Raw genomic sequence first — 27,680 nt, 5'->3', positions numbered from 1 at the left:
TTTGCTGGAAGAAGAAGAATGGTAGTCAACATGGACGCAGAGCTGTTGTTGTTTTTAGTCTCGGAAAACAAGGAATTATATGATAAAAACCACTATGATTACAAAAATACGAAGCGAAAAGAAATGCTCTGGCAAGGGATTGCAGACAAAATGGGAGTCGATGGTGAGTTTTACTGATGTTTTATGTTCTGTTCGCGAGCTTAACCATCTCCATTAACGTTTGTGTTTTTATGTTTGTGTAGTGGAGGAGGTTAAAGCAAAGTGGAAAAATCTCAGAGACACATACACAAGGAAGAAGCGAATGGAGCAGGATATGATGCGAAGTGGCCGGGCTGTTAAGAAAAAGAAGCAGTGGAAATATATGGGTGTGATGGACTTTCTCGATCCATCTACAGAACACAAAAGGTATTAAATATGTTTGATATACGTGTATGATGCATATCTTACACATCAGTTATCAAAGTGCTTGCAAGGCATTAAAATATCTCCTATTGACTTCACTTGTCAATGGAATGTTCGCTATCCAAAATGTAACTGACAGCGGTCATAGAGATATTTTATGCACAGAATTGTGATTGGACATTTGCTTTTGCCCATCATTTGCAGCTTTGCAGTAAAAGCCCAATGCTTGACTAGTCCTAATTCTGTTTTGACTAGTCAAAATTTCAAATCCAGATACATACAATGCAATCCTGACTAGTAATAATACACACAGAAAGTCATATATTTCCATTGGCTTACAATATTAAAATATTTTCTGATATCTAGAAATTAGTTTTTATTAGTATAAATTGTAATAAAAGAGATCTACAGTTGATTTTGTACTCTGGTAGAAATCTAATTCAGGATATCTTTAATTGTATTATTCCTAGGAAACATGTAATTCGAGAAATGTCTAATTTAATTCTCACTAGGAAAAAATTGTAATTCGAGACCTCTGTTTTTTTTTTTTGTTAGTCATAATTCAAATTTAAGGTATCTGTAATTCCTTATCATTAAAGATATCCAAAATAGATTTTATAGAAGATATTATTCAAAATACCATTGTAGATATCCTGAATTTCATTTATGACTAGCCAAACTTAATAGGAGTTAGAATTATTACTAGTCAAATCTTATTTAAAGATAACTTTAATGTATTTATTGATATCCCAATTTGATTACTGATCAGGAAGATCTTTCTTTGGAGATGTCTGCAATTCGCATTTGGACTGGGAAGAATTTCAATAGAAAATAAGTGCATTATTGAATGGTTTACTGCTTCAGAATCAAAGCACTCGCAGTTTAACCCTTTAAAATCTTTAATAGAGATATCCTTCTAAGATATATTCTTACTAGTGAAAATTCCTATACAGCAGTGGCATTTTCTCAGAGGAGGCAAGGAAGTGCCTATCGCAAGCCGTATTATAATTTAAAGCTTTTGTCTGACTATAAGGCTTGGGGTCAATGCCTTTTTTTCACTCATCAATAATCAGAAAGTTTCCACAATAATTATCAAATAAATATCTGCATTTTTTCAGATATGAACAGGGCTGCTTGTTGAACAATAGTCTTTGTTTCCAAACATATTTCTCAACACAACTTTGGGAAAGTGTATGTGGCAGAGTAAATTAAAGAGGGACACATCCGGACACATCTAGCGGATGACATGGTGCATTCTAAATTAGAAACATAAATTTTCTATGACGGTACAAACACACCGCTACCCTGAAGTGCAAATTAAAAAGAATGAAGAAATAAATGTTCAATCTATTCATTTGAAAATAAAAACACAAATAAAGCAATTTATAAATGGGCAAATAGACACATTTAAATTTAATTCATGTTTAAAAATGTAATTATATTTAACAATTAAATTGTGCATTAATAAATTGTGTATTTAGTTCATGCTTAAAGTGCAATTGAATGAAACAATAAAATGGCACATTAATAAGTCATTTTTAAATGCACCTTTTAAAAAAGTGTTTGCGTTTTAAACAAAGCATTTGGCAATTGCTTTCCTTCATCCATTTGCTAGTGGCTTTTCTTTTTCCATTTGCCGATTGCTTTTGTTTGTCCATTTGGCAATCTAATTAAAAATGCCATTGTACAGTTTGCTCGTAGGAGCAACCAATGAACTTTAGACTCAGTTTTAAGACACACCATCTCCCACGTGCTACTGAAAGGAGATGTAAGATCGCCTGTCTTTGGACGGTTATTGACAACTGTATGAGCAATTTACATGCTCTATGAAGGCCACGCAAATGAAACAGACGCAAAGAATTTAATGGTCGCTTATCATTGCTGCTGTTAAATGCAGAGTGTGGCCCTCCTCGAGTGTGCACAATGAAGCCAAGGGAGCCGTTAACCACAATGAAGTCAACAAAACAAGCCCCCCGATCCGTGACACTGACTAAACATGTGGCTGACATTTGCTTCCCTCTCCACCTTAATTTGAGGTTCTGAGCTGCTGAAGAAAGCTGCTGGACCTCCAGGCAGCAGCTGCCACCAGATCAAATGCTTCTGTGCACTGCCTGACCTTCCAGTTATTCACCTGTTTCATATGTCTTTACTGTATGGCTGCTCTCTCTGTCATATTTGTGAACAAACCCCATATACTGTACCTTCAGTGTGCTGCACTGTGGGATCATCCACAACTACTGGGATTCAAAACTTTACGAAACCATTTCTGTTTATATAGCTTGATAAAGTGATACTGCTGTTTGCTTGCACAACAAACTAATTCAAGCTGTAAAAGAGGAGAGCAGGGGTAAAATATTGGTAAATTTTTGCAAATGCTTTCCATAAAATGTTTAGCCTGAAGCTTTGACATTTTTGACATGTTAGTTGGTATTGTCTATGTCAATTAAATAATAATAAAAACAAAAATTATAATCCAGTCTGATGCATTTAACCTGTAAACAATTAAATTAATTAATGAATGTTAACTCCATTACACACAGACTTCATTTGTAAAAATATGGTATGTGATAAATGTAGCAATAATTCATAAAGCAATTTAATGCCAGTGTACAATGTGTTTAATGTGTGTATAGCTACTGTCAGTCAATAAACATCTTTATGAAGATGTGCACAACACAAGGTTAAGCAGATTTTATTTTACGCATTCATTATAAACATTCATGTATACAGAAGGTTGATGAGAAAAATACAGTATTTTTTTATTATCATTCAAAAGAGACCGTTTTAAATTCTTGTAGGCCCAACAGTAGGCCCTGTCCCAAATGGCACCCTAAGTGCCTAGATATACTTCTTACAAAATCGAAGAATGAATAGGTGTGATGTCATTTAGAACAAAATCTAGCCAAAAAGAAGTTGTTTTTGCATTCGTTTCGGTGGTTCATAACTTTGGGCGAACTTTTCAGAAAAATTCGGCTGCAACTAACAATATTTTTATAACCGTCTAATCGAACGATTATTCGACTATTCAGGCGATTATTGCAACGATTAATCATTAGCCCTTAACCGACTATTCAGCTTGTGCCTGACTTAAAAGGTTGTATAATATAACCTGCTTACTAACAATAAAGAGGATAAACTCATCTTTTAAAAATACCTCTAAATGACAGTCATTGTATTAAAGGGGAAAAACTACTTGGATTTTTATATAGTTAAAAATTTCACTGCAAAAATCATTTTGTTATCAAGTGTTTTTGTCTTGTTTTCCATTTAACATTGTCTAAAAATCCTTAAAAAAAGCTGCATTTACTTGAGAAGCAACATATAATATACATGTATGAATCTTGAATAAAAGTGTATTTTAACTCTTGTCCATACTTCTGCGAGAACAGTAAAAACAAAATATACTTATATTCAAGATATTTGCTCTACAAGCAAGTCTAAATATCTTACATGTTGCTTCTCAGGTAAATGTATCTTTTTTTAAGGATTTTTCAATATCTTTAAATATTAAAATGAATTATTATATTCAAAATTCTCAGATACAATTTTTTTCTTCTGCAATATAGCTGCTAAAGTAAATGTACATAAAGATTTTTCAATATTTATATTAGAAAACAAACCAAAAAAGACAAATAAAAAAAATTTTTTTTTGCATTGTATAATGGGCTAAGGCTACATCCTCATCTTTTTGTTCAATTGATTTCGATCCATCTTTAACTCACAAAAAACAAACTCTTTCTTTATAGAGCTGGGTATCGCCGATTTTCTTCAGCATAAGATACACACCGTGACACGCATATTATAATTCACTATGTTGCGAGCAATTGCTATAAACAAAATCTACCTGTAGCAAGGGTGCGCCAGTGATGAGCGTCTCTGCACGAGACAGTGTATCAGCTGGGAGATGTTTGAAACTTTCTTGCAATGTTTTTCATGCGACTCATATAAGCGGCTCTGACCGCACAGACAAATGCCAGTTTCAGTGTTTGTGCTCATTTATACAGCCGCTTCCTTATTATTTTAACTTTAATAAAGGATGCATTAAACACAGTATATAACGGTGCAGTGTTTCCTTTTTAGCCATTCTGAATCTTTTTAGCCATTTGCTCAAACAAAACACCAGGTACGGCTCCGCTTTATTACACGATGACACTGCTTCTTTTTTACTTATTTTGCACTTTTGCATTCTAATACTCTGCGATCTACATCACCTTAATCTGTTTGGAGTGCATATGGACTGTGAGCTGTTCTTTCTTCCTCTCCTCAATCAAGTGCGAGTTGCATCCTGCTCTCCTGCGTCATCATTAGAGTTTCAAAAGATCTCATGTTGTGTTAAATGAAATCAGACCACTATTCGACAACAGACATTTTTGTAGACAATTTTTTTTTTTTAATTGTCGATAATGTCGACTAATCGTTTCAGCCCTAGCTGCAAAGCACCTTCTTACTCTCAATTGTCCACGTGATTGGTAGGTGTGACCTAGAGCTCCACCTACCTTGAGGACAAATGCTCATTCTATCTGTTGTTCAGTCGGTCAAAATCAGTCAACGGGAACACATCGACATCAGCGTGTAGAGTTATTAGCGAGCTGGTGCAAATTTACCTACATCTGTATGATCATTCGCTTAAGAGACATTTTCCAAGACCATGTTATGTGATTTTTGTGTTTTGTTTTGTTTATTTAGTCTACTAAAGGAATCAAATCTTCTCAAGTGCCCATTGACTCTTGTGCAGTCAGCAGCAAAAGCCATTCACACATCTGTCTGAAGTATGATATGCCTCTATCATCATTCTTTTGTCATTATTCTGCACATTAACACTTTTATACACTCATATTTGCAGTTGTATCAGTGCCATCAGAAATCACAATAACAGAGTTTAACTGGCTCATATTATGGCCGTATGTAGCGATTGTGTCATGAATTCATAATGTAAATGAGATCAATTAAACATATTCTTCTGCATATATATATTACTTTAAATCATCATCAAGTGGTTACAAAATCTTCTTTACTAACCTCATTTGAATTCTACTCAAAGGATTAAGTCATTGATAACACATTTTAATGTCATATTAGTTAGGTTTTACTGAGCATCCTCATATTTAAATGTACTTGTAGCGCCTCCCACAGTGGTGTGTGCGGGTTTCTGAATGTTTGGAAACAGTATACTGTTGCTCTGCAATTTTGAACTTCTTTTTACTCCTAAACGAAGAAAGAATAAGAAATTCTCTGGAAGTAAATATGCCTTAAGCCCTTGCGAGTCCAGACTTTGGTGACATAAGCAAGTGCAGTCCGATGGGGTGCTAGTCAGTAAGTCAATGAGGGTGCATGTGTTAAATCATTTATTTCACCCCGGCCCGCCCTCCTCCGCTCTACAATATACATGCAGTATTACAAATTATTTGAAAAGTCATAATATTGATAGATATGGTAAAGCAATACACTTTAAACTCACTCTTGAATATTTATTTGTATTAAAAAATTCAAAGCAACACTCTGACATATAAATAAAGCATTAGACATTTTAATCCAGAAATGTTATTAAATCAAAGCGCACATACTATATAACAACAACAAAACCCTATCTTTTTAAATGTTTAGAGAACAAATAAACACGATTCAGACACATGGATGGTTGCAGTCAGGTGCTTAAAACATTCAAATATATAGAAAGTACATGCATCTCACACACCACCACAGATCGCAAAAATCATTATATAATACACACAGCCACACTTCTGCAGGTGTATATATATATATATATATATATATATATATATATCTCACTATTAGACCGACTGCTATTTAAAAAATATAATAAATCTTACAACCTATAGCTTTGTACAGGAACGTACACTCTTAATGTTTTAGAGACTCACAATAATTCTAAAATCTTCTTTAAAACAACGATAACAAAGGTTTAGTGTGAGGTTACTTTTATGAATGTAAAACTTCCTCATGAAAAAGTATTTAATAAAAAGCGTAATTCAATATCTCTGGAAAACTGTTTTGAACCAGTCATACAGATCAGTCTAAAAAGTGATATACACAAGAAAAGCAAGTGATCTGTCACTGACATTTACAGAACGACAAACGGAATATGGCGGATGATGCAATGTCACAAATATGGCGGATGATGCAATGTCAATTGCGGATTAATTTATTGATATTAAAATCAATAATTAATCCGCAATTGACATTGCATCATCCGCCATATTTGTTTTCTCCAGCTCGGTTACTCCATTCTGCTGTGATTGGTTGAGAAGATCAGCAGCAGGGACTGTTGGGTAGTAGTCTACTGTGGAGCCTGCACTGATGCAAGCTCAGCCAAAGGGCGCAATAAAGGATTAGGTCACCCGAAAATAAAAAAATTCTCTCATCATTTACTCACCCTCATGCCTCATCAGATGTTTATGACTGCAGAACACAACGTTTTTTAGAAGAATATTTCAGCTCTGTAGGTCCATAGGCAAGTGTAGGGCAAGTGAATGGGTGCCAAAATTGTGCTGCTTCAAAATTCACATAAATGCAGCATAAAGGTAATCCATACTACTCCAGTGGTTAAATCCATATCTTCTGATGCAATATGATGGGTGAGAAACAGTGCAATATTAAAGTCCTTTTTTTTACTATCACTCTCTTGTGAGCACCCTTCTGAGTGCTAAAATGTCAAATGGGACACCCTGTGGTCTCGTGGACTTCGCTGGAATGCGCAAATGAAGTTCACGAGACCGCAAGTCCACATCAAGTGTGCCATTTAGGACAGGGCCAGTAATTTAAGGTCTACCATTTGTTCCACAAATGTGCGCTAACTTGCCTTCTATGTATCCTCATCTGGTCTGCCTTTACCCGATCATACACAGGCTATTATTTTAATAAAAATGTGACATATTTAAAAGGTGGGCATAAAGTGTCTTAAAAGGAATGTTATATAACTGACAGTGGACATGGTGTCCCCGCTTGACAGGAGCAGCTGAGGGAAGGTCAGGCAGTGCAGAGAAGCGTTTGATCTGGCGGCCGCTGCAGCCTGGAGGTCTGGCGGCATTCTCCAGCAACTCAGTACTTCAATCAGTGGTGGAGAGAGGCCATCAATGACTGGCCATCTTACATCACCTACGAGTGGCATGTGGGAGATGGAGTGTGTCTTAAAAATGTGCCCAAAGTAGTAGTAGTAGTAGTAGTAGTCCTTTATTGTCACATAGTAAACCAGTGAAATTGGCCATCGACCTGTCCATACAAACATACATATGACAAGGGGATAGACAGGACAGGAAGACAGGGAATTAGAAGAAATACAGCATGACATGAGGAGAGGAGAGGAGAAAAAAAAGGCAGCCCCCAGACTATGCTCCTTAAGAAGTACAGTGTGGGAACAGGGAAAAAAACACCTCAGCAACATTAGCACATAATCAGTACACTCTACAACATGAACAAGACTTGCAACAGGGGAGGGATTGGGGGTGGAGGTGGCCCAGCACAGGCAAGCAGCCATCCGGACCTGCAGCCATGTTCGGCGCTGGTCACAGACCCGCCTGTCAGACTGGGGGTACAAAGCTGCTAAGGCTGAGGGATAGGGTATCGGGCGGATGATTGCATATCTGTATATATGTGTAAGAGTTCATGTGTGTGTAGGCCTGGAGAGTCGCTATGCCAGCATCTAATCTAGGTGCCTCAGTCCGCAGGGTTGTCATAGCGATACACAGCAAGTTGCCATGGAGACAACCTTGATCAGGTCCCAGACATAGTCAACAATCACCAGGTGTCTGGGGAGTCGGGAAGGAACGCGAGAGTGGCTCACTGCAGTGCTCTTCCGGGGAGTTGTTGTTCCAACAGCTGCCTTGGCCAAGGCCAGTGCTGGTTGAGGGTGGCCGAAACAGATAAGATTGGGATTGTTTGGTCTTAAGGAGAGTAGCCGCATTCTAATTTACACGGCTATTCTCCTGGTCCATTTTGGTCTCTGAAACGATCCATTTGCCTTTGCAAAGCTGTGAGCTTCTCCATGATGTTATCCGTGATTTTGGTTCATAGACCCAGTCTGAGTGCAGACAGCTCTGCCCACTGTTTCAATCATGACGGGCAGCCTTGTGAGGCTTTGGACAGCTGTCACCGCCTTCTTAACTCCTCGATAAACCAGGGCAATGCCTAATCCAATCAGCAGAAGACCTGTTATCATGGTACCGAATAGGTAGATATCTTCAACGCCCTCCACGGAAAGAGCCGCCAGACACACGACCCGCCACCTCTCCCACGCGCCCATCGGTAGCCAGCTGCGAACGCTCCGGCCAGGGCAGACAGGTTCCCCGAACCCAAGCTTCTCGCCGAGAAGATGGTGTCAATTGGCGTTGAGAGACCAGTTGATCAAATCCATGATGACTTAGTTTGAAGAGCAGTGCTGAGAGAGTCTCTCAAGTACAAGACAGTAGACTAGATATGACGAGAGGAGCAAAGCAGGGAAGATAAGGGTAGGGAGAGGGTGAGAAAATGCGACCGCCTTCGTTGAGAGCCAAGAGAGAAGTTAATCCGCAATAATAAAATCAATAATTAATCCGCAATTGACATTGCATCATCCGCCATATTTGTTTTCTCCAGCTCGGTTACTCCATTCTGCTTTGATTGGTTGAGAAGATCAGCAGCAGGGACTGTTGGGTAGTAGTCTACTGTGGAGCCTGCACTGATGCAAGCTCAGCCAAAGGGCGCAATAAAGGATTAGGTCACCCGAAAATAAAAAAATTCTCTCATCATTTACTCACCCTCATGCCTCATCAGATGTTTATGACTGCAGAACACAACGTTTTTAGAAGAATATTTCAGCTCTGTAGGTCCATAGGCAAGTGTAGGGCAAGTGAATGGGTGCCAAAATTGTGCTGCTTCAAAATTCACATAAATGCAGCATAAAGGTAATCCATACTACTCCAGTGGTTAAATCCATATCTTCTGATGCAATATGATGGGTGAGAAACAGTGCAATATTAAAGTCCTTTTTTTACTATCACTCTCTTGTGAGCACCCTTCTGAGTGCTAAAATGTCAAATGGGACACCCTGTGGTCTCGTGGACTTCAGCTGGAATGCGTAAATGAAGTTCACGAGACCGCAAGTCCACATCAAGTGTGCCATTTAGGACAGGGCCAGTAATTTAAGGTCTACCATTTGTTCCACAAATGTGCGCTAACTTGCCTTCTATGTATCCTCATCTGGTCTGCCTTTACCCGATCATACACAGGCTATTATTTTAATAAAAATGTGACATATTTAAAAGGTGGGCATAAAGTGTCTTAAAAGGAATGTTATATAACTGACAGTGGACATGGTGTCCCCGCTTGACAGGAGCAGCTGAGGGAAGGTCAGGCAGTGCAGAGAAGCGTTTGATCTGGCGGCCGCTGCAGCCTGGAGGTCTGGCGGCATTCTCCAGCAACTCAGTACTTCAATCAGTGGTGGAGAGAGGCCATCAATGACTGGCCATCTTACATCACCTACGAGTGGCATGTGGGAGATGGAGTGTGTCTTAAAAATGTGCCCAAAGTTAATTTGTTGCTTCCACGAGTCAACTGTACAAAAGGCATTTTTAAACTCAATTGTCAAATGGAGAAAGAAAAGGAATTGGCAAATCGAAAAGAAAAGCCAAAGTAAAACAAAAAAGAAAAGTAACTGGCTAATGCTTTTTAAAACTCAGTTTAATAGGTACGTTTAAAAATTACTCTATTTTTGTTACATTTAATTGCATTTTAACATAATTTAAATACATTATTTGTTAATGCACAATGTTATTGTTAAATAAAGCTCTGGAAAAAAATTAAGAGACCACTGCAAAATTATCAGTTTCTCTGGATTTAGGTTTGAGTAAAATTTACATTCTTTTTTTATTCTATAAAGTATGAAATGTTGTCAGGAGAGGTGTAAATCGGACGCTTCATCATGATATGATCTATCGATTGTCTTGGCCTCCAATCCGATAATTGCAGATACTTCAAAGTCTGCCACGATTTGAATCGATTCAGGGCCCTGCGATCGATATTCCAATATTATGTGCCTATTTTACACAATAAAAATGTTTTTGCCCTCAAATGCAACCTAAATATAATTTGAATATATTTTATTGAGCTCTCTGAAAAGTGCAAATTTAGTATCGACATCCACAACAAAATAAGGTACTTCAGATGTTGAAAATAATTATACAGATAATAATATAAAAAAATAACAACACATAAGTGATCATCAATCGTTTGATTACAGCTTATTTTTAAGTTTAATCCAATTCAAAGTACTTATGCCTATATACATGACTTGTTTCCAACTATCCGTGCTATCCGCGTATTTCTTGGCTACAACTTCCACAGTTGTGATGCAAAAGTATTTTACAGTTAACTGGGATAAATGTTTGTAAGGGTGTTGATGTGTAGATGTGGGAAGTCGTATAACTGATGCTGGAGCTGAGCAAAGAGATTTCTGAGCTGAGCAACGAGAGAAAAGATTTCTCTTTTCCTCGTTAGTGCTGTTCAGAATTTCGACGTTGAGGCTCTGCATTTGTAACTGGAGCTCGTGTTTCGTGGGAAGCCGGTTGACGCATGCACACGCCGCACGGATAGCAGAGCACAATTTGGCTTCAAAGACCACGCGCACATCCGTGTCCCACATGAAAAGCATATTTAGCTTTCATAATTATACTTAAATATACCTAAATCCAGAGAAAAGGATCATTCTGCAGTGGTCTCTTAATAAGTTCTCAGGGTACAGTGTATGCTCTGTATGGAACACATACAGTTAGAAGTTATTAAAAAAAACATTTAACCACTCCACAGATTTCAAATTAGCTAACTGTAGTTTTGTCATTTAGGACATCTACTTTTTGCATGACACATGTAATTTTTCCAACAATTGTTTACAAACAGATTGTTTCACTTTTAATTGGGTATATCACGATTCCAGTGGGTCAAAAGTTTACATACATTAAGTTAACTGTGCCTTTAAGCAGCTTGGAAAATTCCAGAAAGTTAGGTCAAGCCTTTAGACAGTTAGCTAATTAGCTTCTGATAGGTGGTGTACTGAATTGGAGGTGTACCTGTGGATGGACCTACCTTCAAACTCAGTGCCTCTTTGCTTGACATTATGGGGAAAATAAAAGAAATCAGCAAAGACCTCAGAAAAAAAGAAGTGGACCTTCACAAGTCTGGTTCATCCTTTGGAGCAATTTTCAAAATGCCTGAAGGTACCATGTTCATCTTTACAAACAATAGTACGCAAGTGTAAACACCATGGGACCACGCAGCCATCTTACTGATCAGATAGGAGATGCATTCTGTCTCCTAGATATGAATGTAGTTTGATGCAAAAAGTGCAAATCAATCCTAGAACAACAGCAAAGGACCTTATGAAGATGCTGGAGGAAACAGGTAGACACGTATCTATATCCACAGTAAAACGAGTCCTATATCGACATAACCTGAAAGACTGCAAAGAAGCAGCCACTTCTCCAAAACCGCCATAAAAAAAGACAGACTACAGTTTGCAAGTGCACATGGGGACAAAGATCTTACTTTTTGGAGAAATGTCCCCTGGTGTAATGAAACAAAATGGAACTGTTTGACCATAATGACCATCGTTATTTTTGGAGGAAAAAGGGTGAGGCTTGCAAGCCCGAAGATCATCACCCCAGTCATGAAGCATGAGGGTGGCGCTTTGCTGCACTTCACAAAATAGATGGCATCATGAGGAAGGAAAATTATGTGGATATTCTGAAGCAACATTTCAAGACATCAGCTAGGAAGTTAAAGCTTGCAAATAGCATTCAGAGATTATATTCTTCTCACAATTGTAGAGAGCGCTTATCGGAGTTAACTTGAACCAGTCTGGCCATTCTCTGTTGACCTCTCTCATCAATAAGGCATTTCCATCCGTAGAACTGCACATCAATGGATGTTTGTTTTTTGTTTTTGTCACCATTCTGAGTAAATTCTAGGGACTGTTGTGTGTGAAAATCCCAGGAGATCAGCAGTTACAGAAATACTCAAACCAGCCCATCTGGCACCAACTGTCATCCAAGCGATTTTCTAATCAGCCAATTGTGTGGCAGCAGTGCAGTGCATAATATCATGCAGATACTGTCAGGAGCTTCAGTTAATGTTCACATCAACCATCAGAATGGGGGAAAAAAATGTGATCTCAGTGATTTGGACCATGGCATGATTGTTGGTGCCAGATGGGCTGGGGAGTATTTTTGTAACTGTTGATCTCATGGAATTTTCACATACAACAGATTTTAGAATCTAGAATGGTGCCAAAAACATCCAGTGAGAGGCAGGCCCGGACTGGCTAATCGGGCCGGTCTGTTCTGTTTAAATATGGATTTCATATTTCCCTAGGCTGCCTGCACTCACAGCAGCCCACTCTTTTTTTTTTTATTTTACCTCAGCCCCACTCTTTTTATTTATTTTTTCGCAGCCCACTTGCAGAGTGCAGCCTGCAGGTTAATGACGTAATTATCTTTTGACTCCCCTGACAGCGGCACCTTGATAAATAAAATAAAAAAAAAAAAAACATCACTTGTAAACTTCAGTCAGTGATGGTTGTGGTTGATGGAGGATGTAGGCTAAAATGGACAATAGAAAGCGCAAAGGTGGCGCTGAAAAGGCAAGATTAAAAAAAAGAAACCTCTTCAAACTGACGCGGCCAAATGTACAAAACTGAGCAGCTTTTTCACCAGCGCACCAAATGAAGACGATGAGAGGGCCGGTAAGCTAATATTAAGCTAGTTAGGAGCAGTGCAAGATGCTAGCGGCCATACAAAACAATGTTGTCTGTCAATGAATGTTGCAAACCACCGTTCATGTTTATGTATCAAACTTTTTCTTGTAGTTCTTCAGCAGCAGCAGCCTCTTGCTCATTGAGTGAATATAAGAATTAGAAGAATTAATGTTAATGAAGAGTATGGTGTAGAGCTGAAACGATTTGTCGATGTTATTGGCGACAACATCATTAATAAAAAATTGTCGACAATAATTTTCGTTGTCAAATTTGTCGTTTGATCTCATTTAACGTCACATGAGATCACAATAAACTGTAATGATGACGCACGAGAGCAGCACTGCAGTTCGCACCTGAGTCTGACTGAGGAAGAATTACACAGATCACCTTCCAGATGCACTCTAAACTTTCCAACCAGCTTTAGGTGATGTAGATCCCAAAGTATTGGGGAATTATACAAAAATATTCAATACGTAAATACAGAAGCACTCTCCTTGAGGAATAAGTGGAGCCGGAGGTCTTTAAAGGAAACACCCTGGAGTTACATCTTAAATGCAGATAAATGTAATGTGTTCTAGCTTTATTAAAGTTCAAATAATACGGAAGCAGGTATTGTAGTTAACTACAAACTCCGAAACTGGCATTCCTCTTCTATGAGCTGCACGAATGTCCCGATCTAAGGGGGAGAGATTGAAACTGCACCCGGCTGAGAGACACACTGTCACGGGGACGCTCGTCCCTCGAGCACGCACTTACTAAAGCTAGATTATAACGTGATGGCTCACGACTTATTGAATTGTCACTGTGCATTTCTTATCGTGAAGAAAATTGGCAATACGCAGCTTTATTATTAAGAGAGAGTTTGTTTTTTTGTGGGTTAAAGATGGATTGAAGTGAACAGAAAGGCGAGAGAGGAAGTCTTCACCCCATTATACACTGCAGCAAAATATGTTGTTATGAACTCCTTGTTGTTTTGTTTTGGCTTGTTTTCTAATAAAAATATCTAAAACAATGTACATTTACTTTAGGAACTATACTGCAGAAGAAAAAAATTGTTAATATAATATAAAAAATACAAATATATAAAAATCCTTTAAAAAAAGATTAATTCATCTGAGAAGCAGCATATACAGTGAGGGGAAAAAAGTATTTGATCCCCTGCTGATATTGCACGTTTGCCCACTGACAAACAAATGATCAGTCTATAATTTTAATGGTAGGTTAATTTGAACAGTGAGAGACCGAATGACAACAAAAATCCAGAAAACATGTCAAAAATTGTATAAATTGAATTGCATTTTAATGAGTTAAATAAGTCTCACTTATATGTTGCTACTCAAGTAAATGTATCTTGTTTTAAGGATTTCTAGACAATTTTAAATGGAAAACGAGACAAAAACACTTATATACACTGAAATAGGTATTTTGCAGTGAATTTCTTTACTGAATTAAACTAATAAAAAGTATTTTTTCCCTTTAATTCAGTGAATGTCATTTAGAGGTATTTTTAAAAGATAATTTTGTCCTCTTTATTGTTAGTAAGCATGTTTAATAAAACCTTTTAAGTCAGGGCACAAGCTGGATAATCGGTTAAGAGCCATTGATTAGATATTTCAATAATCGCCTAATAATCGTTCTTATAATCGTTAGATTAATCGATTATCAAAATAATCGTTAGTTGCAGCCCTAGTGTGGTGTACACCTGCTCAAAGAAAAATGCCCTGAGATAATTAATGATACCAGATGATCACTACATTAATGAAACTGACTTGACTTGATCAGAAAGCTTTGTAAAAAGGGGAGATTTATGGTGCGAAATATGACAATGTCAAATTTGATTTAGTGTCAGAAGCAGAGCCAGGACCCAGTTGTAGGCCTATGCAAGAGATTGATGCTCTCACTGTGGAAGACACAGGTAAGCTGTGTGAATAAGCAAACATGATCACATTAGTTACACTAGGCCTATAACAACTTTCTATGCCGAAATGTTACTAGTGACCCATTATGTTTGTAATCAAAAGAATAATACAATGGCTGTAGAGAACAGTGCACTACTGCAGACTTATATGCTGAGGTTTTAATTACATTATTTTAATAGTCTTGTACTAAAGTGGGCCGGTCTAAGGCATGAAACTCCAGGGCCGATGAGTCACACTCCGGCCCTGGTGAGAGGGAGTTCTGTGGATGGAAACGTCTTGTTGATGAGAGAGATCAACAGAGAATGGCCAGACTGGTTTGAACCGACAAAGTCTACGTGTAACTCCGATAACGCTCAGTACAATTGTGGTGAGAAGAATATCATCTCTGAATGCTATTCTGAGATGCGGGTTTGCGCTGTTTTGGTGGCACTAGGGGAACCTACACAATATTTCGGAAGTGGTTTTAAAGTTGTGGCTGGTCTGTGTGTGTAGTTATATTTATTTATTTATTTAAACCAATTAAGAACAAGAAATAAGAATAAAAAGTAATAAAATAAAAGTAAATGATTCAAAAGTTATATAAAAAAAGAAAAATACAGAAATATAATGATGCAGTAAGTGCAGCACAGTGTTCAGCATTAACTTATTAGAACAATAGCTTTATTAGCTTTCTCTTTAATGAACACTATTTAAAAATAGAACTGGAAGGATTTTTCTGCTACTGTGTATGTATGTGTGTATATACAGGTGAAACTGTATATACACACATACATTAATATTCTAATTTTCTGAGATTCTGAATTTGGGGTTTTCATAAGCTGTAAGCCATAATCATCAAAATTATATCAAAGAAAGGCTTGAAATATCTTACTTTGCTTGTAATGAGTCTATATAATATATTAGTTTCACCTTTTAAGTTGAATTACTGAAATTAATGAACTTTTGCACGATATTCTAATTTTTCGAGTTTCACCTGTGTGTGTGTGTGTGTGTGTGTGTGTGTATATATATATATATATATATATATATATATATATATATATATATATATATATATATATATATATATATTTTATTATTATTAATATTTTTTATTTTTTGTTAAGCACTTTGAATTGCCATTGTGTATGAAATTGGAAAGCACACAAATTAGACTTCTAATTAGACATTTACCAGGTAATGTCAGGTAATGTTAAAAGAATAGTTCACCCAAAAATGAAAATTCTCTCATCATTTACGCACTCTTTGCCATCCCAGATGTTTAAGCCTTTCTTTCTTCTAATGAAATCAAATGAAGATTTTTAGAAGAATTTCTCAGCTATTTGCGTCCAGTCAATGCAATTGAATGGGTGCCAAAAAATTAACACAAGTCAGCATTAAAGTAATTCATAAGACTCCAGTGGTTAAATCCATATCTTCAGAAGCGACATGATAGGTGTGGGTGAGAAACAACTACATTTTTAAGTCCTTTTTTACTATAATTTCTCCTCAATGCCCACTTAAACTTTCACATTGTGTTTTTGGTGATTCACGTTCTTCATGCATATTGCCCCCTACTGGGCAAGGAGAAGAATTTCTAGCAAAGTAGTATTATATAATATTTTAAATATTGCTCTCTCACTCACACCTATAATATCACTTTTGAAGATATGGATTAAATCACTGGAGTCATATGGGTTACTTTTATGATGCTTTTTTCTGTTTTATGGAGTGTCAGAGCTGAAATAGTCTTCTAAAAATCCTAATTTGTGTTCTGCCTAAAAAAGAAAGGCATGCACATCTGGGATAACATGAGGATTAGTAAATGATGAGAGAATAAACATTTTTGGGTGAACTATCCCTTTAATATATTGATACCTCAAAAATGTATCGATAAAATAAAAAGCCAATCGAAAATAATCAATTGCATCTATCCTTCTATAGATTAAGCAATCTATAGAAGGATACACCCAAAATATAAATTTGGGCAAATAACTGCATAATAGAGAGGTTTACTGCTACAGAATCAAGGTACCCACAATTCATAACCCTTTAAAATGTTTAAACACAGTAAAAATACAGCCAATTAAGAAGATAGTAGCCTCTTTAATGAATTGAACAAATCTATTATATCGATTAATTAGCATAACTGAACATGTTATTAAGCAGCTGTGAATGAGTCAAAACACATTTTTTTTACAGTAATTAATGGTACTAAAAATTAAATACATTTATTTAATTCGTACATTATGTAGCAAATGCAGTTGAAAATACAGGTTTATCCATTGCATTAAGTTTATAGCCCATTTAATGGGAGTGTGTAATATCAAGAGTTATGTACTGCTGTATTGTAGTGATGAGACACAGTATAATAAAATTCCTTTTTAATAATTATGTGTCCACTGTAGACATGCAATGTAGACATGTTCAATTTACCATTGAGCAAATGTCTTTTTTTTTTTTATTCTGAACCTATTCTGAATCAGCATTTATTTTCCCAATTTCACATTTTGGATGTTTCATTCTAAATTCAAAAGACCAGTTTGTGGTTGTCTGTCTTTATTAAACATTTACATTCAGATTGGTCCATGCTGCAATATATAGCTAATATAACACGTACTTTGCTACACATGGTAAACTAGAGACTTTTTAATGGATATAAATACAACTAGATTGTATAATCCAATACATTCCCTGTCCAAATAGCAATAGCAGCAACAACAGAATAGGCTACTTTTACAGCTTTTAGGTTTGCACTACAGTTTAGCAACAGGAAGTAAAGGGGCAATGCTTAGTTAACAGTCATTGTATGTCACAACTCAGCTGATTGATTAGGGGCAAGGGCAATTTATATATATATATATATATATATATACACACACTCACCTAAAGGATTATTAGGAACACCATACTAATACTGTGTTTGACCCCCTTTCGCCTTCAGAACTGCCTTAATTCTACGTGGCATTGATTCAACAAGGTGCTGAAAGCATTCTTTAGAAATGTTGGCCCATATTGATAGGATAGCATCTTGCAGTTGATGTAGATTTGTGGGATGCACATCCAGGGCACGAAGCTCCTGTTCCACCACATCCCAAAGATGCTCTATTGGGTTGAGATCTGGTGACTGTGGGGGCTATTTTAGTACAGTGAACTCATTGTCATGTTCAAGAAACTAATTTGAAATGATTCGAGCTTTGTGACATGGTGCATTATCCTGCTGGAAGTAGCCATCAGAGGATGGGTACATGGTGGCCATAAAGGGATGGACATGGTCAGAAACAATGCTCAGGTAGGCCGTGGCATTTAAACGATGCCCAATTGGCACTAAGGGGCCTAAAGTGTGCCAAGAAAACATCACCAGCCTGCACAGTGGTAACAAGGCATGATGGATCCATGTTCTCATTCTGTTTACGCCAAATTCTGACTCTACTATCTGAATGTCTCAACAGAAATCGAGACTCATCAGACCAGGCAACATTTTTCCAGTCTTCAACTGTCCAATTTTGGTGAGCTCTTGCAAATTGTAGCCTCTTTTTCCTATTTGTAGTGGAGATGAGTGGTACCCGGTGGGGTCTTCTGCTGTTGTAGCCCATCCGCCTCAAGGTTGTGCGTGTTGTGGCTTCACAAATGCTTTGCTGCATACCTCGGTTGTAACGAGTGGTTATTTCAGGCAAAGTTGCTCTTCTATCAGCTTGAATCAGTCGGCCCATTCTCCTCTGACCTCTAGCATCAACAAGGCATTTTCAGCCCACAGGACTGCCGCATACTGGATGTTTTTCCCTTTTCACACCATTCTTTGTAAACCCTAGAAATGGTTGTGTGTGAAAATCCCAGTAACTGAGCAGATTGTGAAATACTCAGACCGGCCCGTCTGGCACCAACAACCATGCCATGCTCAAAATTGCTTAAATCGCCTTTCTTTCCCATTCTGACATTCAGTTTGGAGTTCAGGAGATTGTCTTGACCAGGACCACACCCCTAAATGCATTGAAGCAACTGCCATGTGATTGGTTGATTAGATCATTGCATTAATGAGAAATTGAACAGGTGTTCCTAATAATCCTTTAGGTGAGTATATATATATATATATATATATATATATATATATATATATATATATATATATATATATATATATAATTATTTTTATTTTTTTACAATGTATACACTACTGGTCAAAAGTTTTGAAACACTTGACTGAAATGTTTCTCATGATCTTAAAAATCTTTTGATCTGTAAAAATTTAATTGTTCTACCATATTAATTTATTTCATTGTAAAACTAAAATTAATAAAAATAAAGTTTTTGAAATGGATGACTTGGACCAAAAAATAAAGAAAAGAAGCCAATAAGTGCCCAACATAGATGGGAACTCCTTCCATACTGTTTTAAAAGTATCTCAGGGTGATACCTCGAAGTTGGTTGAGAAAATGTCAAGAGTAAATGTCTGCAAATTCTAGGCAAAATAGTGACTACTTTGAAGATGCTAAAAAATAACACAGTTTTAGTTAACAGGATTTTGTTTGGTCACAACATAATTCCCATAGTTCTATTTATGCGATTCCATTGTTTTGATGACTTTACTATTATTCTAAAATGTAAAAAAAAAATATATATATATTGTTTCAAAACGTTTGACCGGTAGTGTATGTGTGACACGTCAAGTGACAGTGACATTATGAATTGCAGATATCTCAAATTAGCGTTGTGAGTCATCAAAATGCAATTGTAGCTATCTAAAATATAATAATAGATGTTAGAGAAAAGCTTTAAATGCTCATATGGCTTGCAATATTTATTTGGTATTTAAGATATCTGGAAATGGATTTCACATATCAATAAATTTATATAGTTTTATATAAATCTTAAAAGGCTTTTTACTAGTTACAATCACATTATATATTTCTAAAATTAACATTGCAAGAAATTGTTGATTCAAAAAATAAAAAATATCCATATTTATAACTTTACAACGGCCGTCTGTGTGTTCACGAGAGAGTCACGGTGTATGACTTAGGTGTAGTGTAAGCTCCGGTGAGAAGTGACGAACGTGGCAGCGCAGAGGATGGAGGAAGCCAGTGAACGCACAGACGGCTGTTACCAGAAGCCAGTGATTATAGTTTATAAAAGTTATAAATATGGATACTTTTCTTACAATAACATATCGCTTAGCTTCAGAAGGCCTTTATTAATATTGTCATATATCCAATTCAAGATATGTATAATGGTATTTTGACTAGTAATATTTTAGTTTCAGATTTCAAACATGCATTTTGGATATCTTTAATGATAAGGAATTAAAGATATCTGAAATTTGAATTATGACTAGTCAAAAAACAGTTTCATAGGAAGAATACAATTAAGATATCTTTTAGATAAATGCAGATATTTTTAATTACAATTTCTACTAGTAAAAACAATTTTTTTTTATATCAGAAAATATTTTTCAATGTAAGCCAATGGAAATGTATAACCAGTCAAAATATCATTGCAGATATCTTCAGTGTCAATTATGACTATTCCAAATCGTATAATGATATCTGGAACTGGAATTTTGACTAGTCAAAAATACAGAATTATGACGAGTCAAGCATTGGGCTTAATATGCAAATTTGCTTGCCAAAATAGGGGTATTTGGAATTTTGACTAGGGCATTAATTATAGATATCTGTATGCGTTTTGAACATGAGTGAATGACAGATCATATTGAAACTATACTAGAGAAAATGCATTTAAAGATATTATAAGTAATGTATTTTAGGGGCCTGGGTAGCTCCGTGAGTATTGACGCTGACTACCAACCCTGGAGTTTCGAGTCCGAATCCAGGGAGTGCTGAGTGACTCCAGACAGGTCTCCTAAGAAACCAAATTGGCCGAGGGAGGGTAGAGTCACATGGGTTAATCTCCTAGTGGTTGCTATAATGTGTGGTTCTCGCTCTCGGTGGGGCGTGTGGTGAGTTGTGCTTGGATGCCACAGAGAATAGCATGGGCCTCCACCCGCGTTACATCTCCACAGTAACACGCTCAACAAGCCACGTGACAAGATGCGCAGATTGACAGTCTCAGACGCAGAGACAACTAAGATTTGTCCTCCGCCACCCAGATTGAGGTGAGTCACTACGCCACCACGAGGACTTAGAGCGCATTGGGAATTCAAAATTGGGGAGAAAAATTATGTAAAAAAATGTTTCATAAAATATTGTCTTTTACTAGAATTTTTTTTTTTGAGATTAAGAATGGGTATTTCCATGTGTAATTTTATTATTATTTTTTACTAGTGCTAATCTGCAAACCTAATTTCTGATATAAGAGATTAACATTTTTGCAAGTTGCTGATTTTAAGAATTAGCATTTTAACTATTTTAAATGTAATTATAGATATCTAGAATTCATATCCAGCACAGTTAAATATAGAAAGGAGGTTATGAGTGTAGATTAGATTAACAAATCTAATTATTTTCTCAACTAAACCCGCATTTAAAGGGATAGTTCACCCAAAAAGTCTCATCATTTACTCGCCCTCATACCATCCAAGATGTGTATGACTTCTGCAAAACACAAAGATTTTTAAAATAATATTTATGCTCTGTTGGTCCTCACAATGCAAGTGAATGGTGACTAGATTATTGAAGTAGGGTTGCGCGGTATACCGGTACTAACAAAATATCGCAATACCAAAAAATTAAAAACGGTACCATATCATCTTGTTAATAATTTTGGAACCATACTAGTGTTTCCCAACCCTTTTTTTGCCATGGCACACTTTCTACAACTAAAAAAAATTATACGGCACACCACTATCCCACATAAGCTAACCATCGTCAATATTTTTCCTTTTCAAGAACTTGTCCATGTTTTCTTTCCGTCTTAGTAGCGCGTTTATTTGTAATGTTTGAAATTCGGCTCTGCAAAAAAAACAAGTCATGCAGTGCTTGCGTTAGACTTTCACATCGTCCGTTATTTTGACGGACAGGGTTGTGAAATTTCCGTTATAATCTATTATTACCCTTCATTTTAATTTTCATATTTGAATGATAGTAAGACATTTAATAACTTTTATTTTCATTCACATTTTCATTTTTAATCATGAATTTACAGGACGAGCTATAGCAGATTATGCTTTTATTTATTTATGAAGAGAACAGATGAACAACATACACCACACAAAGCAGATTAATGTTTTTTCCCCCGCAGTGACCGCGGACACCATTAAAAAACGACATATGAACAACGTAATATTATAAAATACAAATGCGATTAAAATATGAACAAAACAGAACTCAATTTGACAACTCAAACCTTCCTCCTGGTCCGCATCAAACTGTGTTCGCCTGTGCGTAATCAAACGTGTCAAAGGAGATGGAGGCTGAGGCAATTGTCATTAGATTTTGCATCTTCGCCTTGGACAGATGACTTCTCATGGCAGTTTTAATTTGTTTCTGGAGGCTGAACTCAGCGTCAAGCGCCGCATTGCCCTCCACATGACAAAGAGTTGCAGAAAGCGTCACAGAGGGGCGATTTTATGAATTTGCCACGTAAAAAAGCAGAAGGTGTGCACAATAAACTTTGAAAACGTGTTTTGGAAGAGAGAAAAAAATCTGGCTTGGATAGCAGAAAGTAATAGAAGGACTCGTTTATGTTTAGGTGTAAGCGTTTTCTTGGTGAATTTAAATGAATTCAATAACTGGGGTCTCTGATATTTGTAAATGATAAGGTAATATTTAATTAAAAGAAATTATGAGACATTCAATGTCTCTTCACAAATTTGGACAGTTTTTAAATATTTCTTGTTGCTTAGTACTCCCAAAGACATAATTGGTGAAGCAAAAACGTGTGTGTGAAAAACACTTTGGTGTAAAGTTACTTCATATACTTCCAATATATTCTGCAAGTCTTGTGAAAGAACCTTAACACGTGTATATATATATACAGGTGCTGGTCATATAATTAGAATATCATCAAAAAGTGAAACTTGGATAATGTATACATTCATTCCACACAGACTGATATATTTCAAGTGTTCATTCCTTTTAATTGATGATTATAACTGACAACTAATGAAAAACCCCAAAATCAGTATCTCAGAAAATTTGAATATTGTGAAAAGGTTCAATATTGAAGACACCGGGTGCCACACTCTAATCAGCCAATTAACTCAAAACACCTGCAAAGGCCTTTAAATGGTCTCTCAGTCTAGTTCTGTAGGCTACACAATCATGGGGAAGACTGCTGACTTGACAGCTGTCCAAAAGACGACCATTGACACCTTGCACAAGGAGGGCAAGACACAAAAGTTCATTGCTAAAGAGGCTGGCTGTTCACAGAGCTCTGTGTCCAAGCACATTAATAGAGAGGCGAAGGGAAGGAAAAGATGTGGTAGAAAAAAAGTGTACAAGCAATAGGGATAACCGCACCCTGGAGAGGATTGTGAAACAAAACCCATTCAAAAATGTGGGGGAGATTCACAAAGAGTGGACTGCAGCTGGAGTCAGTGCTTCAAGAACCACCACGCACAGACGTGGGTTTCAGCTGTCGCATTCCTTGTGTCAAGCCACTCTTGAACAAGACACAGCGTCAGAACACAAAAAGGACTGGACTGCTGCTGAGTGGTCCAAAGTTATGTTCTCTGATGAAATTAAATTTTGCATTTCCTTTGTAAATAAAGGTCCCAGAGTCTGGAGGAAGAGAGGAGAGGCACAGAATCCACGTTGCTTGAAGTCCAGTGTAAAGTTTCCACAGTCAGTGATGGTTTTGGGTGCCATGTCATCTGCTGGTGTTGGTCCACTGTGTTTTCTGAGGTCCAAGGTCAACGCAGCCGTCTACCAGGAAGTTTTAGAGCACTTCATGCTTCCTGCTGCTGACCAACTTTATGGAGATGCAGATTTCATTTTCCAACAGGACTTGGCACCCGCACACAGTGCCAAAGCTACCAGTACCTGGTTTAAGGACCATGGTATCCCTGTTCTTAATTGGCCAGCAAACTCGCTTGACCTTAACCCTATAGAAAATCTATGGGGTATTGTGAAGAGGAAGATGCGATACGCCACGCCAGACCCAACAATGCAGAAGAGCTGAAGGCCACTATCAGAGCAACCTGGGCTCTCATAACACCGGAGCAGTTCCACAGACTGATCGACTCCATGCCACGCCGCATTGCTGCAGTAATTCAGGCAAAAGGAGCCCCAAAAGTATTGAGTGCTGTACATGCTCATACTTTTCATGTTCATACTTTTCAGTTGGCCAACATTTCTAAAAATCCTTTTTTTGTATTGGTCTTAAGTAATATTCAAATTTTCAGAGATACTGCATTTGGGATTTTCATTAGTTGTCAGTTTTAATCATCACAATTAAATGAAATAAACATTTGAAATATATCAGTCTGTGTGTAATGAATGAATATAATATCCAAGTTTCACTTTTTGAATGGAATTACTGAAATAAATCAACTTTTTGATGATATTCTAATTATATGACCAGCACCTGTATATCACTCACATTTGCACATTAATCATTGCTCTTCACAATCACAAAAGTGAGCGATTATGGTTTCAAAACGGCAAATTTCTCCGTAAAGGGAGGAGTTTGGATCCCTGAAATAATTATAATTTTTTTCATGCATTTATTTATTTTGTGGAATTTGAAAATTTTCCACGGCACACCTGACAATCTTTCACAGCACTCTAGTGTGCTGGCACAGTGGTTGGGAAACACTGCCATTCTACAGTGTGCTGCTATCAGCAAAATTTTAGTCTACGCACGCAACACGTGCTTCACGCACTCACACAAACACATACACAACCGGATCACATGTGATGCACATAATGGATTGCTCAGTTGGTAGAGGGGGTCGGCCATTAATCGCAGGGTTGGTGGTTCGAATTCTGGTCTGTTTAACTGAATGCATGAAATTGAGGACATTATGAAAGAAAAATATTGATATTGTATAGAAAAATTTAATATTCTAAAAATAGCAATAATAATACTAGTAACAATAATTTAATAATAAATCATTTTATTATCATTATAATAGTAATAATTATTTATTTTGTTATTGTTTATTTTTCTACCTTAAATCTGATCATGGAGCCCAAACCGCAAGGCGTAGAGACATGAAACTTGGTCAGAAGGTAGTACTCACCATCGCTACTTGGGCACAAAGTCTCACCCCAATCAGCCAGATGGTGGTGCTGTAGTGAGCAAAATAAAAACTTCTAGAAAAATGGACATAGCTTTTTAACCATCTTTATCAATGGAATCTGTGGCTCAAGACGAACAAAATGTATGTCTCCAATTTCATTTCCGCCATGAAATTTTTTTCACCATCTTGGATTTTTAGCAAAACCTACTTTTGTGAACTAATCCTAGGCCATTCGTCTGACGCCAAACGGTTCTATGGAGTGTCAGTATCAATAATTATTTAAAAAAGTTTGAACTTTTGATTCACGTTTGCTACGATATGCGAAAACACAGGAAGTATGCGTGGCCACTTTTGCATAATAAAAAACAAATTCAATTGGGTAGCTCGAATCCAGGGCATGCTGGGTTACTCCAGCCAGGTTTTCTAAGCTACCAAATTGACCCGTTTGCTAGGGAGGGTAGAGTCACATAGGGTAACCTCCTCGTGGTCGCTATAATGTGGTTCTCGCTCTGTGGTCTGCGTGGTGAGTTGTGCGTGGATGCCGCGGAGAATAGCGTGAAGCCACCACATGCGGTAACGTGCTCAACAAGCCACGTGATAAAATGTGTGGATTGACGACTCGGACATGGAGGCAACTGGGATTCATCCTTCGCTGGGGGGAAAAGAAACATAAAATATGAAATCCATTCAAATAAAAATTGGAAGACTTTATGCGGTTCTTTTAATCACCCTTTTCTGTGTGATTTCTTCAGTAATCTGAGGTTGTTCTTTGCTGAATTATCGATTTAGCATCGATCCAGAGGTACCTTGACTGGTACACCAAATCCAAAATTTTGGTATCAGAGCAACCCTACTTTGAAGGTCCAAAAGGGACATGAAATCTGTTAAAAAGTAATCCATACGACTCCAGTGTTTAAATTCATATCTTCAGAAGCAATATGATAGGTGTGGGTGAGTAACAGTATTAAATATCAATATTTAAGTCCTCTTTTACTGAAAATCTACACTTTCTCTTCCACATTCTTGTTTTGAAGTGACTTTCACATTCAGCCACCTACTGGTTTGGGCTGGTCAAAGGTTGATATTGATAGTAAAAAAGTTATCAAACTCAACTTTTGGGTGGAGGGGGGCCCTTGGAGATAATTTGCCCCTGGGCCTTTGCAAATCATAATCAGTCCCTACCTTAGTCAGGCGCGAAGTCATCCCTGCAGTGCTGTTCTCGTGCGTCATCATTAGAGTTGAATGTGATCTCATGTTACGTTAAATGAGATCAAACCACTTTTCGACAATGACATTTTTTTTGTCGACTAATCGTATTAGCCCTACTTTTCAGTACTTGTCAATACCGATGCCTGTTTTTTTGTAATTGTATTAAAATACAATAATGTTAGAGTAATGTAGAAAATGTCACAGAAACAAATATTAAAATAATCCCTATACATTAAACAAAACCGAGACAACTGACCTGCTGACTTAATTGGTTTCAGAAACTGTAACTCAAAATTAAATCCAATATGTAAAGGCTGTCTATCAATGTTCTTTTGCAAATTTAAGGGAAAGATTCTAATTCATGAAAAGTACTTCTGCATGTAAACATGTATGGCCCTAAATTTAATTTCAATAGAATAACAAGTCATTTTAAACATAAAATTACATTGCTTTTATCATATGGAGTGCTTATAGACGGATTCTCAAAATAAAACATTGAAGTTATTTTGTCAAATAGAATGCTGCACAACAGAGTATCACAGATGTGAATTATTGCTTGAATATAATACAATTGTTATTGTACTGTATCGGTATATTGGGACATCCCAAGAAATCTGTATTGTAACGAAGCATATGGAGCTAAACCTACTATATTTAACGTAATTTGTTGAATATTGCTGTTTGTTTATGGAGTGTCATCATGACTAATCATGGCTGTGGCTGGTGAACAGTGTTATTTTGAACAGCGCTCCCAGCAAAATTGAGGATGATGAGCCAGATGAAGACAGTGGGGCTGAACCGGCCACCACCAGCACAGGTACCTCCACAACGAGTCCAGGATTGGTCCAAACAGGTGCAGTGAAGCGAAAACGATCGGAGACTCTAGAGCTGCTGGAAAGGTATCTGGCAGCGAAAGATGTCAGAGACAAAGACAGAGAGAAAGAACACCACCAAGATGAGGTTGATTTATTTCTTCGCAGCTTAGCACCTGCCTTAAGACGATTGCCTGCTTCAAAACAATCCTTAGTGAAGCTTCAGATCCAAAAATTACTTCATGATGCGGAGTTCGGACAGCCCAGCTTTCCGCAGATATCCTCAGTGTCACCGAGTAATCAGTTGTTACTACAGTGTAGTGTTGTAAAACCCAGTTGAAATGCATTTTTTTTTTATTGAAAATAAATGTGACTTTAAAATAATTGACTTTGTGCTGGTTTGACTCCATTATCAAAAATTTTAAACTACATTGTATATACAGTGGCAAGAAAACATATGTGAACCCTTTGGATTT

The 27,680-nt window shown here is 37.0% G+C and overlaps 1 protein-coding gene across 2 annotated transcripts; it reads left to right on the top strand.

Annotated features, from left to right (window-relative positions):
* On the top strand, positions 1-27,579 carry si:ch211-207i20.3 (uncharacterized). Of its 2 annotated transcripts, none has more exons than XM_052113087.1 (3): positions 1-163; positions 243-405; positions 27,139-27,579. In XM_052113087.1, exons 1-3 carry the CDS (start codon positions 19-21, stop codon positions 27,542-27,544), a joined length of 714 nt encoding a protein of 237 aa, XP_051969047.1. In that variant the 5' UTR covers positions 1-18; the 3' UTR covers positions 27,545-27,579. The 2 variants fall into 2 exon arrangements, with proteins under 2 accessions (XP_051969047.1, XP_051969046.1); XM_052113086.1 differs by having other exon boundaries at positions 27,124-27,579.
* The last annotated feature ends 101 nt before the right edge of the window (positions 27,580-27,680 follow it).

Source organism: Xyrauchen texanus, chromosome 40 (assembly GCF_025860055.1).
Source record: "Xyrauchen texanus isolate HMW12.3.18 chromosome 40, RBS_HiC_50CHRs, whole genome shotgun sequence".
NCBI lineage: Eukaryota > Metazoa > Chordata > Actinopteri > Cypriniformes > Catostomidae > Xyrauchen > Xyrauchen texanus.
This window is presented reverse-complemented; position numbering and strand designations above follow the sequence as displayed.

Coding starts and splice junctions, on each gene's coding strand:
- si:ch211-207i20.3 (XM_052113086.1), top strand. CDS start 19: ATGGTAGTCAACATGGACGCAGAGCTGTTGTTGTTTTTAGTCTCGGAA. Junction 164..242: donor AGACAAAATGGGAGTCGATG/GTGAGTTTTACT, acceptor ATGTTTGTGTAG/TGGAGGAGGTTAAAGCAAAG. Junction 406..27,123: donor CCATCTACAGAACACAAAAG/GTATTAAATATG, acceptor GCTGGTGAACAG/TGTTATTTTGAACAGCGCTC.